The sequence below is a fragment of the Brugia malayi genome (assembly GCF_000002995.4).
Source record: "Brugia malayi strain FR3 genome assembly, contig: Bm_v4_Chr1_scaffold_001, whole genome shotgun sequence".
Taxonomy (NCBI): Eukaryota; Metazoa; Nematoda; class Chromadorea; order Rhabditida; family Onchocercidae; genus Brugia; species Brugia malayi.
This window is the reverse complement of record NW_025062475.1, coordinates 12,120,169-12,134,391: the sequence shown is the minus strand read 5'-3', so window position 1 is coordinate 12,134,391 and position 14,223 is coordinate 12,120,169. Positions and strand designations below refer to the sequence as shown.

Sequence of the window (14,223 nt, the reverse complement as noted above, 5' to 3'; positions counted from 1 at the left end):
ATACTAAAAAGCTTTTAAATGGTTAATGTAAAATTGAAATTCTTCATTTTTTTTTTTTTTACTTTTTTATTTTTTGTTTGATGGAATTATCATTTTTTTTTTTTTTTTTTTGAAATTTATATGATCAAATGATTACTAATAGTAAACTTTACACATTCCGTCATATGCTTTCACGTCATATGTCACAACACAATAACAAATTGATTAAAATAAAAAGTAAATTTTTCAAAGATTTTTTAGTTTATTATTACCTGCCTGATATGATATGACGTAATGCAACGTGATGAAATGTATAAAGCATACCGTTAGGAGTAATTCCCTTTGATGAAAGCAAAAATTACTTTCTCTAAGTAACCTTTCCATTTCTTTCAATTATTGGGGAGGAGCGGTATTCCTTATTGAGACAATCCCATACTTAGGGTCATCCTATTTAGACCATTCCACACTTAGGATCATCCTATTTAGACCATTCCACACTTAGGGTCATCCTATTTAGACCATTTCATACCTAGGGTTGTCCCATTTAGGCCATTCCACATTTTCATATCTAGGGTTGTCCCATTTAGGCCATTCCACACTTAGGGTCATCCTATTTAGACCATTTCATACCTAGGGTTGTCCCATTTAGGCCATTCCACACTTAGGGTCATCCTATTTAGACCATTTCATACCTAGGGTTGTCCCATTTAGGCCATTCCACACTTAGGGTCATCCTATTCAGACCATTCCATACTTAAGGTCATCCTATTTAGACCATTCCATACTTAAGGTCATTTCATACTTAGGGTCACTCCACCTTCCTCTCTCATTCATATCATCACCATAAATCATTACCCTCCATCCCTCCATATACCTACACATAAATTGAGATTTTTAGGATTAATCCGCTCGGCTAATTAATCCATCTATAAGTTAAAGTATGTTTATTCAATAATTGAAAAACTTTCGTATTATTAAAGTATATAATTATTTTATTACAATCATACATACCTATGAATTTTTCTAAGCAACTAATTTCTATTCGTTTAAAATTTTTCATTTAATTAAATTTTTCTTTTTTTGATTATATTATTTTTTTTTTTGCTTCTATAAATATTATGAATGAATATTTTTAGCATATTTATTATTTATTAGTACGTATATCATGTTCAAAATGAAATTTTGTTTATTTGTTTTCTTAAGTGAAAAAAAAACAATTTTTTTTTTTTTTTTTTTTTTTTCAGAAATAAAACGAATGGTAGAGAATCATAACGAAACTTTTCATGCCAATTTGGATATTTTTCGATCGGATGATTGTATAAATTCAGGAACGAATACTAGCAATGATAATAGTAATGATAAAATGATTGTAAATCACAACAATAATTTATCAACAGATGAAAAAATTTCAACCATTCTACCTATGATGGCAGTTAATGAGACGAAAGAAATTAATGATGGAAATAATTTATTAAATTTAAATAATATTGGTGAATATTCAATGGAAATGTTAGCACGATTAACATCATCAGCTATAATAAATCCAGAAAATTATCATTATGATAATAATGATAATTGTACTAGTGCTAATGCTAATGCTACTGGTACTAGTACTGGTGATAATGGAATAAAGAAACAAAAATCACAAAAATTTAAACCATCAAATGTTTGGCGACATTTTATGCGTTTATCTGATGGTAATGTACGTTGTATACATTGTGGAAAAATTTTAAAACGTAAAGATAGCTCAACAAAAACAATGTGGGGACATTTACGAGCAATACATTCAAAAGATCGAGAACGAGAACGAGAACGAGAACAACAACAGCAACAACAGATTGGTCGAGATTATGATAAATTAAATGGAATTGAAATGCAAACAATGGATGAATTAGATCGTAGTAGAATTATTACAACACAAAATTGGCTTGAGCAACGAGTGGGTATATTGTGTGATAAAACACAACAAACACAATTGATAAATAATGAATTAATTGGACAGTTGGATGAAACAACAACATCATCAATTGAATCATTTCGTTGGGTTAGAAAATTACTTTTTTTTTTAGCAAAAAAAAAAGTTTTTTTTTTTTAGCAAAAAAAAAAGTTTTTTTTTTTTTTTTTTTTTTTTTAGCATTATTTTAACTTACAGAAAATTATTTTTTATTTTGCTTTCTTTTTTATTAAATGATTAATTTTTATATTTTATTTGTTTATTCTTTTTAAATATTATAAATTTGTAAATTTTTAGTCATCAACTCAACCATATAACAAACGTAATCGTTTATCACCATTAATTTCAAATGGCTATACAGCAAATTTAAAAAATATTAATCATAATGCAATTAATGATTGTATTTATAATGGCAATAGCTTGAATACAGCATTTACAACATTTGCACAATTAGATCAGAACACTGAAGAGGTATATTTTTAATTTTTATTTTCATTAATTTTACATCCATCTCTTATCTTTATTATCATTTCTCTAAGTAATACTTTCTCTTCCTTTTTTTTTTTTTTTGTAAGTTAAATTTCACAATAAATTTCTGTAAAATTTATTTGAATTTGAAATTTACATTAAAATTTATTGAATTTATTTATAAAATTTATTTTTAAAATTTATAAAAGAAAAAAAAAAAAAAAACTTATCAGCCAATTTAATTAATGATTAATATTTTGCTAAAATTTAAAGTATAAAATTGAATATGATGCATCCTTAATTTTTTATTTATACAATTGTAGAAATCACGTAACTTCTTATCATCTATTCCACATACATCTGAAATAATCAATATCACTGCTGGTTATACCGGTAACACTGATCATCGTCGTTTATCATTTAATGGAAAGTTAGAAGAGGTAAATATTTTTTATTTATTATAAACAAATAATTAATTTATAAATATAATGCTAATAATTGTCTGTTTCAAAATATTTTAAGTAAATTTTTGATAAAAATGTTTAACAGTGATAAGATTTAATTGAATTGATAAGTTTAATTAAATTTAACAATTTAATCATCAAATTTATTCTTCCTTATTTTTAAAAAACTTCCTTATTTCATTAATTTTTGTGGAAATGAATTTGTTAAAAAAATTTTAGACATAGGATATTCCTAAATTTTACAAAGATTATACATAAAAATGACAATGATTTATGAAAGTTGAATTTTAGAATAGTAATGGTAATGCTTTAGCAGCACTAAATGCTTCAAACTCTTTGCTAACATCAATTCAAAATCATTTAAATGCTACTGATCAGTCTATTGCATCTCTGAGCACATCGTTAGCACATATTTTAGATTCGTATGTTTTTTTATTATTATTATTATTTTGCATACTAATTACTATTATTTAACTGCTAATATAATTCTTTATATTTTAATTTTAATAGTTTTTATCAAACTTTGCAATGTTTATTCTTTGCATTTACTTATTTTAAGTATAAAATATGATAAATATTAATGAATGGAGGTTATATTTAAATTTAAAGCTTAAATAATTCTTTTTTTTTTTTTAAACTTCATTTTTGAAAAATTTTATTAAGTTAAATTAGTGCTAGTATTTCATTTTCACTAAGATATCATTCGAATTAAATTACAATAAGTTTATAATATGAAACAGTAGCTAGGAGAGAAATTTTAAGAGTAATACTTATGAGTAAATAAGAGTACATATTTATTATTATTTTCATTATTCATAGTTATTTTTTAAATCTTTGATAATTCTATAAACTAAATGTAATGGTAATTTCTTATTCTTATTTTTTTTTTTTTGTTAAAGATCAATATTTGAATATTTGATTATAAAAGATTCAAAATGTAATAAATTTTAAGATTTTCAATATTTGATCCTGATTCGATGGCAATATTTATGCGAACAGCTACTGATCTTGACTGTACCTTATCATTTCACTGTCGTAATAATCAACCGCAACTAACTTTTGAGTCAAATCGTACCGCTGCTAATGGATTAAAGTAATATATATATATTTATTTATTATCCGATAATATCAGTTTAAATTTTATTATTTTTTAAATTAATAAGTCTGTATTTGGTTGAAAATTAGAATTAAATAATATAAAAGATTTTCCTTTGTAATAACACTAATTATATTATTCATTATTATTTCAGTATTAATTCATTAATGAATTTTAAGTGATTGTAGGTAAATTATTTACTATATTGTTGAAATAATAATAATAAAATTATAAGTAATAAACAAGGGTATATTTTTCAGAGGTGTAAAAGTATGTATGACTGAAATGGACGATGAAGTGCAAATTGTAGTGCAAACTAATGGAACTGAGCTTGATAAGGAATGTTGGAAAAAAACGGATAGAGCACAATTCCTATGGGCAATTCGTGGGAAATGTCAGAAAATTCTAACACAGTAAGCTTTCCCCTATATTACCGATCTCATAAAGATATTAATTAGGCGCTTCCAGCACTCTAATAAAAATAATAATAATATTTGTATTATTTTAAATCCATTCATTCATTACTATTATTTATTTATTTTTTATAATAATTATTATTATCATTATTATTATTACTATTAACAGTAATTGTTTTTTTGTAAAGTTGTAAATGTCGGAATTGCTATGAATTCGTAAATGTTCAAAATTTTTAGCATTACTACCACATCTTTACAGTTTATTTTACAACTTCATTTTTGGTAATTAAAAAAAGATATGATGGAATGTTACATTAAAAAAGTGAATTAAAATTTTGAGCTTATAAACTTCCTCATAGATAGATAGATACTCTAAGGGATGAAAATGTTGGAATGTAAACATTTCCGCAATATAAAAACTGAAAAAGCACACCTCAATTAAAATGGAATGCTTTTAGCATGGATTTCTATAAAATTCTGTGAATTTCAAATAAAATAATAGTGGTAATTTTTTGTAGGTTTTTTTTTTATAAATTTTGTAAAATTATAAAAAAATTAGTGCTAATTTATAACCGGTAGAAGATAATTACGGACAAATCCAACGGGCAAAACTTTTCTTATCCATTTTGATATTTTTGTTTAAATTCAACAAATTTTTATTTAAATTTCAACAAATACAGCCATAACTAAATGAGTAAATTAATTGAACAATTAATTTAAACTTTATTGATTTTTGTTTCAAAAAGAAAAAAAAAAACTTTTCAATTTAGAAGGTTCTTTTTTAAGCAGATTGAAATGTATTGAAGCAACAAGTAATGTTGCATAACTTTTTTTTTTTTTTTAAAAGAAAAAAATATTTTTAAATTCTACAAGTTAATATTTTCTTTTAGCTCCTTTAACTAGTGATATTTAAATTTTATTAGTGATATTTAAATAAATTTTATTAGTCACACTGTCAACTTATATTTTAATTTTAACATTTGTGAAAAATTTGCTGTAAATTAAGAGAGAAAATTGTAGCAAACCAATGAAATAATATTCTAATATTTATTGTGCTATGGATAAAATCTTTTAATTATTATTATAAAATATTGTTTTTTGTAAAAAATTTAAATGAAAGTAACTTCCTTTCTTACATATTTTTCCTTCCAATTCTAAGCAAATTTTTTTCTCAATAATAAAATTTAATGTAATTCTGACATTGTTTAACTTTTAATATTTATCTAAAATTATAAAATTTCGATGATTTGAAAGATTGAAAAAAAAAATACCAGAATTTTGCAAATGATAAAAAAATGAAAAAATTTTTGAGTTTATAGCTTGAATGATTATCAATCAAATTGTCTCATAATAATAGTTTCTTAATTAAAATATATCCGACATTTACAAATTTACAAATATTTTTGAATTTTTTTTTTTACTAATAATTCTGATAGAAATTTATAGCATCAGATTATGATAATTTAAAATTTGTATCATATTGTAAATTATTATTGTTTGATGTGTTTCAGGCAAAAGTTTTAATATAATGTATTCATTTTTAAAATTTATTTTCATTTCATTTAATATTTACTGATTTGACAATCTGTCACATTCAAATTTATCAGTACTGAATTATGTGATAGTATGAATTGGATTGTTTAATGTCACCGACAATTTTAAAACTAATATCATTCTTAGCGATGTATTAATCGATATATTTACTTATTTATTTGTTTTCTTGATAATCATTGACTCTCAATAATTATTATAAATTTGTAGAGAAGAATGAAAAGAGTTTTGCATTATGGATAAATTATTTTATTTTTATTTTTTTTTAGGCGATTTTAAAAAAAAAAAAAGAAATGAATAATTTTGGTTGTAAATTTCTGAGCAGAAATGAAATAACTCCAAATAATTGCTATACATATATATTTTTATTTTCAATTTTCAATTACAAAATTAGAATTCATTTCTTGTAAGTGGAATGAATAAATTTTTAATTAATTAATTAATTAATTAATCAATTCATTTCTTTCTATCAAATTATTCGGTGACATATGTAATGATCAAATTTGGATTGTTAGGCGGTGTATTTTAAAATGCGCGCGATTCATTTACTTTATATTTGCATTGATAACAGGTTCTATTTTTGTTTCTTGCTTTCTTGATCTCACGTGATATACGTTTAATTTTATTCATTGTATTGATTAATTCTTATCAATTTCACATTTCAATTCAATTCCATCTTTCATCTTAATAAATTGCTATTATTTTTTATTTTTATTTCCTAAAAAAAAACAAATACATTGCAATGATAAAATGTTATCTAAAACTAGCAATTTGTATATTTATTGGAATTGTTGAAATTATTTAAAATTAAAAATTAGAAATTATAGAGGAAAAAAATGAAGAGAAAATGTTTATAAATGTAATAATAAACAGAAAATGAAATGTTTATTACATTACATTAATCTTTGCCAGTTTTTGTCTTTTCTTTTTTTTTTGGATATTTTTTTTTTTTGCAAATATTTATTGTTATTATTCCTTCCCTAATTTTACTTTTTATTTCATATGAAAAAAAAATCATTGAACATATTATTTCGAGGTAGCATTCATTAAAAAATTATTGACAATTATTTTTATAATTTTATCAAAGATCAATAATTTTCTTTAAAAATATTTTACGAATACTTTTTTTTTTTTTTTTGCAATTTATATTATTTAATTTTTATTAAAGCCAATTTAATTTTTCATTTAAAAATCTTTACTGATGTCTAATCATTTTTCTTTTTTTTTTTTTTTTTTTTTTTTAAATATTTATTGTGCTATGGAAAAAATCTTTTAATTATTAATAAGATGGAATTGAATTGAAAAATTTTTTTAAAAAAAAAAGAAAAAACTTTATTTTTTTGGCACGGGTTTTTGAAGAAAAAAAGTGCCTAAAGTGTAGTTTTTCCTTTTTTTTTTTTTTTTTTTTGTTTTTTGTTTTGTTTTTGTTTCTTTCATTCTATACTTACTTCTTTCATTATTCATAATTAATTTTGGTATCATTTTATCATTAATTCTTACTTATTTTAGATCTCTAAAATTTAGTTTTATGAATTAAATTTAAAAGAGGGGAAAAATAGTTTTTATTCTCAAAGTAGTTTTTTTTTTTTTTTTTTTGTAAATTTTTGATAAAAGTGAAAAAAAAAAAATTATTTTAGCATACAATAATTTTAATCAAAATGGAAAAAAAAAAAGGAAGGAAAGAATTTATTATCTAAAAAAGATTATTTTCTTAGTAATTAAAATAATTAGCTGCAATTTATTAATTAGCATCAAAGACAAAAAAAAAAAAATTGACAGCTTATCTTTCCATTTTATTAAATTCATTTGAATTTGAATGCCCAATATGAGTTGGAAGTTTACAATTCTCATATTCTCCTCATTTGTTTAAATTTTTATTTTATTTTATTATTTTTTTTTTTCTCAATGATATCTAATTTGTGTTTTCATTTCGAGCTTTATCATACATTGCTGTTATTTATGCAAATTTTTTTTTTAAATTGAATTTGTATTATTTAATGAAATTTGAAAGGAAATAAATGATGAATGGATTAATATGGTAATGATTGTTTAAAATTTTTTTTATCAATGGCAAATTTTAATTGAAGCGATGATTTTATAATGATATTATCTCATTTCAAAAGACAGCTTCTAAATTTATATGAATAGAAGAGGAAAAAACCTGATAAATTTTTATCGGATAAGATTGATAAATTATCTGATATGATAACATTTTATTGCAATGATGTGACAAATATCTAATTTATTTGAAAATGTATATATATATTTATCTAAATATTTGCCATTTATAGTAGTAAATAATAGCGAATATAATTATGAATGATCAAGAAAAAATCAAATTTTGTTAAAACAATCATTGTTGAAAGATATCATTTAGAAAAATCAATTCATTTCAATTTTTATAAATATCTTACATTTTCTTTTGAACTTTTAAAAAAAACCAAAGTTTCATACTATTATTATCACTTACAAAATACATCCTATTATTGTAGGTATTTATTTTTCATTTTTCATATTAAAATTAATCAAATTATGTTTAGTTTAGAAACATTCCGGAAATATTTAAAATATACATAATAAAGTAAGGTGTTGCATAATTCATTTCTTTTCTTTTTTTTTTTTTTCAAATATATTTATTATTCTTTTCAATAGGGAATATTTCGAAAATGAAAGATGAAAAAGAAAATTTGATAGATAAATAAATAAAAAATAATATTATTTATATATTTAAACATTATAGAATGGTGATGCCGCGGATGTTTGTAATTCAATTTGTGAAATTTTATAACGTACACCTTTAAGCCATTGTTGTAATGATTCAAAGTTTAACGATGGTTCATTTTCACAGCAATCTAATTTTAATCGTAATTTACTGGGAATTTGAGCATGATAAGCGGTTAGAATTGGTTGCCACATAGCGCCTAATTGACCAAGTACAGCTGAGCTACACTGTCGCAATGCTTGCATTGTATTTAGAAAATGTAAATTAACCATATCTGCTAACTGAAATTATTTAATTATTAAATAAGTCAAAGGTTAATTAATTATTCTCATTCCAAATATTTATGATAAGAAAATGTATTATCTAGTTGACATTATCATTTCGAGCATTTTTTCTTTTTTTTTTTAACATTTAATATTTGAAATATAATAGTTTTGTGTATGCTATGCTTATCTTAAATTAATTTAAATGAACATACAACTTTGGAATGTGATAAAAGCTGTAGAATAGCTGGTGTTACTCGAGCCCAAAAGTCCAAAATATTAGCTAATGAAGAAACTTGTGGCTCATCTGATGTTAGTGCAGCTCGTTCACAATAAACAGTCCATAGTTGACATAAATGAAAAGCATGGAAAAGTGCTGACATATGAACAACTGATTCCTAAATTTTAATTTAAAAAAAAAACATTTTTTTTCATTGAAATAATTTAAAATAATAAAACAAAATTTAAATTATGATTTTAATACAAATTAATAAAAATTCAATAAATATACCTAGATTAAAGATCAAAATTATTGGCCCTTTTTTTTTTCTAATTTTAAAGTAAATAAAATTTAATGTTAAAAAAATAGAAGAAAACACAAACAAAAAAAAAAAAAAAAAACCTTTGATTGATCAGCAAAACCAGCAAGTACAAAATGTATATAATCAGCCATATATTGTGAGCAACTAATTGGTATCGGTAAACATGGTTGATTAGCTTGAAGTGCTCCAACTAACAGCCATGAAAGTAAACGTACGTTTGTTACAGCGTCAGCAAATGCATTTGGCGTAGATTGCGTCACAGATGGCGGTGATACTAACCATGGCAAATAACGATTCTACAACATATATTTCCTCTTTCAATGATATATTTTATAAATGTGATCAACAATTAATTAATTAATATATTACTGTTAATAATTAATATTAAAATTATTTATTTTTTCTTTCTTTATCATTAAAATTTTTATTTTATAAATTATTTCGATCATGGAATTTCAATAAAAGAATTTAAGTGAAATATTTCATTAAAGTACTAAGAATGAAAAAAAAAAAAAAGAATAGATCTGAAATAAGTCAAGAAAAGTAGATTAAAAAAAAAAAAGATAAAGATTTGGAAAATTTTTACAAATATTTTTTAAATTAGTTTATCATATCATGTTTTTATAAAGAAATATTCAAATGATAATTCTTTTGTAATCTTATCAATGTTTCTAACAAATGATAATAGTATTTACCACAGTTCGAGAATCACGTACACCTGATCGACTCATTTCAACGCCAACAATTTGTGCTACGGATGATTTGATATCACCACCAGTACTATCAGAATTGGTAATTCTCTAGAACACAATTTAAAATTTAAATTGATTTAAAAGGATTCTAGTCAAAAAAAAAAAAAAACCAATGAAAAAAATCAAAATTTTAAAAAAAGAAACTATTTTATGGAAAATACTAACAAATAATATAAAAATTTTATTTAAAATGTATATAAAATATTTACCTTAATTTCAGTTAATACATGTAAATCTGATATAAAATCAATAAAATCAAAGATATATGGTCGAACAGCATCACAAGCTGCTGTATTATACTGAAAATTTGTTTTTGATTAATAAGAATAACAAATAATTTATTCAGATTAAAATTAATTGTCACAAAAAATTTCATCTATCAAGATATGATTTATTAATCTTTAAAAAGCTAAATCTAGACTGTGACAAATAGTAGTAACTTTAAAAAATGAAAGATTTTAATTAAATAATTAATAATAGAATATGGGAGAATAAAAAATGGATAACTGTGAATAAAGAAATGAATAAAAAAGCAAAAACTAGATAGCGAAAATAAAAAAAAATTATTTTATAATCTACTAAACATTTTACTTGAAGATATCTGAAAAAAAAAAATTCTTTTTTAAAAAAAATATGCATGTATAATATTTACAAACAGATAATAGATATTACAATTATATAAAAATTAAATATTAAATAAAAACATTAAGCAGTAATAATTAATAATTGGTAAAATTAGATAAATAATAATAACACGGTAATAATAATAATAATAAATAATAATTAGTAATAATAATAATTAAATAATAATAATATAGTAATAGAATAATTAAATAATTGAATAAACATTAGAATATTATAATTCATAATTATAATTTTTACCTGATCATCAATAATTTCCTCTGGAACATCTTCACCAGCATCTTGCAATATTAAATTTAATACAATCATATAATTATGCTCATTCATATCACATTTAAATTTTAATGCTTGCACAAGCTCTGAGACAATTGCTTTTGTTAAGAATTGCTTATCACGATCCTGAAAAAACATTTGAATAAGTTAACATTCAATGATAGTACTGTTACTACTAAATTAATTAATTAATTGAAAAAAAAAAATGAAATTAAAAAAAAATTTAAATGAATAATTTGAGAAGAAAAAAAAATTATGCAAATTTTACCCTTAATAAAGCACGATTACATGCCGTACAAACAGCTAAAAGATCTAATAAATCAACTTTACATTCATGTAATACTTCTGTAAGCCATTTCGAGAATCCTTCTACTAGCGATATTGAATTCTGTAATAATTATTCAGCTAATAATTTAAATTATGAATTTAATGGACCTTTTCAAGTTATGTAAATATTTCTTTTCAATTTTCTTAATTAATTAATCGAAAAAAATTCTTTTCTAATTTTCCTAATTAATTAATCGAAAAAATTCTTTTCTAATTTTCTTAATTAATTAATCGAAAAAAAAAAGCATTCTTCCAGTATTACTAAAATAAAAAAAAAAGTGAAAAAAAAAATCAAACCTTAAATGTAGAAAAGTTATGCACACGTAAAATAGCTACCATTACACCGATACAATTTTTTAATTCAGTACGAATTGGATTCCTATCAGTTTGTGCTTGAATCTGCAAATTCAATGTTTAAAATAGACTTTTAAACTAATTTAAAAAACAAAAATTTTTAAAAGTATTTATAAGAGAAATTAAATAACTGACAGTCGTCTAATTGTATGAATGTTTACAGTAATTACTGTTAATTACTATAAAAAGCTTAAACTAAAATGATTAAAATTGACCAAAAATTTCAACTATTTTTTCTTTTACATCAAAACATCAAAAGAAATGAATGTAAAACAAAGTATTAAAATAGAATAAAAGTGGGTTAAAGTAAAATAAGAAAAATTAGAATTTTTGTGTAAGAAAATTAAAATACTTACTTTCGAGAGATATTGACGAAAGAATGAGTCGAGTAAGTTAGTAACGATACTCCAATGCGAGAAATACGCATCAGGCGATACGTACTCTACGTACGTTGACAAATTAAACAAAATTCGAGACAATCGATTAGGCCAGTCTTCCAGAATATCCTGAAATAGTTTTCTTTAATTTTATTCATTCCAATATTTTATTACTATTATTTATTTATTATTATTATTATGAATTATTATTACAAATTATTCATTCCAATATTTTATTACTATTATTTATATATTTATTTATTATATTATTATTATTATAATATATTTATTATTATTATAAATTTATTATTATTATAAATTATTATTGTTATTATTATTATTATCGCATCATATTATATAATTTAAATAATATAGTCATTGCTATGAAATTTTACTTTGCTAATTCAAATTTTAGTAATTGACTAACTTCAAGCAAATATTGAATAACAGAAACTGGATTTAATTCAGGAAAATCAGTTAAAGCAAATGATATTGTAGACCAAAATTGATTAACTCGTTCAATATTTGTATCAAATAATTGCAAAAATATTCCGCTTGATGATAGCTAAAATTTTATATCAATTAATTAATTAATTTATATTAATAATTATACATTTTTTTCATACAATCTAATGTAATTATTAATGAAAAGTGTTAGATAGAAAAAAAGAAAACTTTTTGAGAAAAAAAAAAATGAAAATATTTGAAATTATAAGAAAAATTTCAAATTATGATAAACTGCAAACTTGATGTAATAAAATACGAATTAATTGTTTTGCAACACTTCGACAATTTCCAGCAACAAACATCAATGTGTCATGCCATGGATACAATGGTCTTTCAATTAATCTAAATATTATTTTATAGCTATTAAAATCTCTATCATAAATTCTTCATAGTAAATTTATTTAATATAATAATTTTTTTTTTCGAAAAAAAAAGGAAAACATTTTTCATTATATAATATTTCATTTTATTTATATAATATTTAACTTTATATAATACACAACTTTATACCATACTTTTATGTGAAGTATTATATACTTTATATGACACTATTATATTTATATTATTAATGCAAAATTTAGAACAGAAAAATATTTAACTTTAAACGATATTTTTATATTTATGTCACTAATGAAAATTTTAGAAGAATACTTAACTTTATACAATACTTTTATATAATATTTATATATACAAACTTTTTTTTAATTTTTTAAAATTCATTTTTTTTTCTAATTATTAAATTTAACCTGGTGACAGTATTAATGATACGAAAAAGCATTGGAGCTGCCATCGCTGGTTCTCGATGAACAAATGTTTCCAAAGCAATCATACACAGTGACAAGGTTTCTTCATCAAAATTCCCTAATAATTCATTGCAGTAACCGCATCGATACGTACGTCTATCCATGATTACATTATTTGTTGCTATAAATAGTAATATACGTTTGTTTAATATTTACGTAAATATAACGTACGTCTATCCATGATTACATTATTTGTTGCTATAAATAATAATATACGTTTGTTTAATATTTACGTAAATATAACGTACGTCTATCCATGATTACATTATTTGTTGCTATAAATAGTAATATACGTTTGTTTAATATTTACGTAAATATAACGTACGTCTATCCATGATTACATTATTTGTTGCTATAAATAGTAATATACGTTTGTTTAATATTTACGTAAATATAACGTACGTCTATCCATGATTACATTATTTGTTGCTATAAATAATAATATACGTTTGTTTAATATTTACGTAAATATAACGTACGTCTATCCATGATTACATTATTTGTTGCTATAAATAATAATATACGTTTGTTTAATATTTACGTAAATATAACGTACGTCTATCCATGATTACATTATTTGTTGCTATAAATAATAATATACGTTTGTTTAATATTTACGTAAATATAACGTACGTCTATCCATGATTACATTATTTGTTGCTATAAATAATAATATACGTTTGTTTAATATTTACGTAAATATAACGTACGTCTATCCATGATTACATTATTT

The 14,223-nt window shown here is 22.0% G+C and overlaps 2 protein-coding genes across 2 annotated transcripts in view; one reads left to right on the top strand and one right to left on the bottom strand.

Moving 5' to 3' along the window:
• Positions 1-1,234: 1,234 nt before the first annotated feature.
• On the top strand, positions 1,235-4,378 carry Bma-bed-2 (BED zinc finger family protein; the record flags this gene model as incomplete). Its single annotated transcript, XM_043077585.1, has 6 exons — positions 1,235-2,023; positions 2,231-2,404; positions 2,725-2,841; positions 3,157-3,287; positions 3,818-3,958; positions 4,222-4,378. 6 exons carry the CDS (start codon positions 1,235-1,237, stop codon positions 4,376-4,378), a joined length of 1,509 nt encoding a protein of 502 aa, XP_042933519.1.
• Positions 4,379-8,655: 4,277 nt separating this feature from the next.
• The window catches only part of Bma-unc-79 (uncharacterized protein), a gene marked incomplete at both ends in the record, with an annotated part of 34,926 nt that continues 29,358 nt past the window's right edge, over positions 8,656-14,223 (bottom strand). The window contains 12 exons of the mRNA XM_043077584.1: positions 8,656-8,931; positions 9,129-9,311; positions 9,536-9,751; positions 10,151-10,255; positions 10,417-10,506; positions 11,090-11,248; positions 11,391-11,510; positions 11,747-11,848; positions 12,160-12,309; positions 12,608-12,745; positions 12,927-13,029; positions 13,434-13,611. Of these exons, the coding sequence (XP_042933518.1) occupies positions 8,656-8,931; positions 9,129-9,311; positions 9,536-9,751; positions 10,151-10,255; positions 10,417-10,506; positions 11,090-11,248; positions 11,391-11,510; positions 11,747-11,848; positions 12,160-12,309; positions 12,608-12,745; positions 12,927-13,029; positions 13,434-13,611 (1,820 nt within the window). The remainder of the gene's footprint in view (positions 8,932-9,128; positions 9,312-9,535; positions 9,752-10,150; positions 10,256-10,416; positions 10,507-11,089; positions 11,249-11,390; positions 11,511-11,746; positions 11,849-12,159; positions 12,310-12,607; positions 12,746-12,926; positions 13,030-13,433; positions 13,612-14,223) is intronic.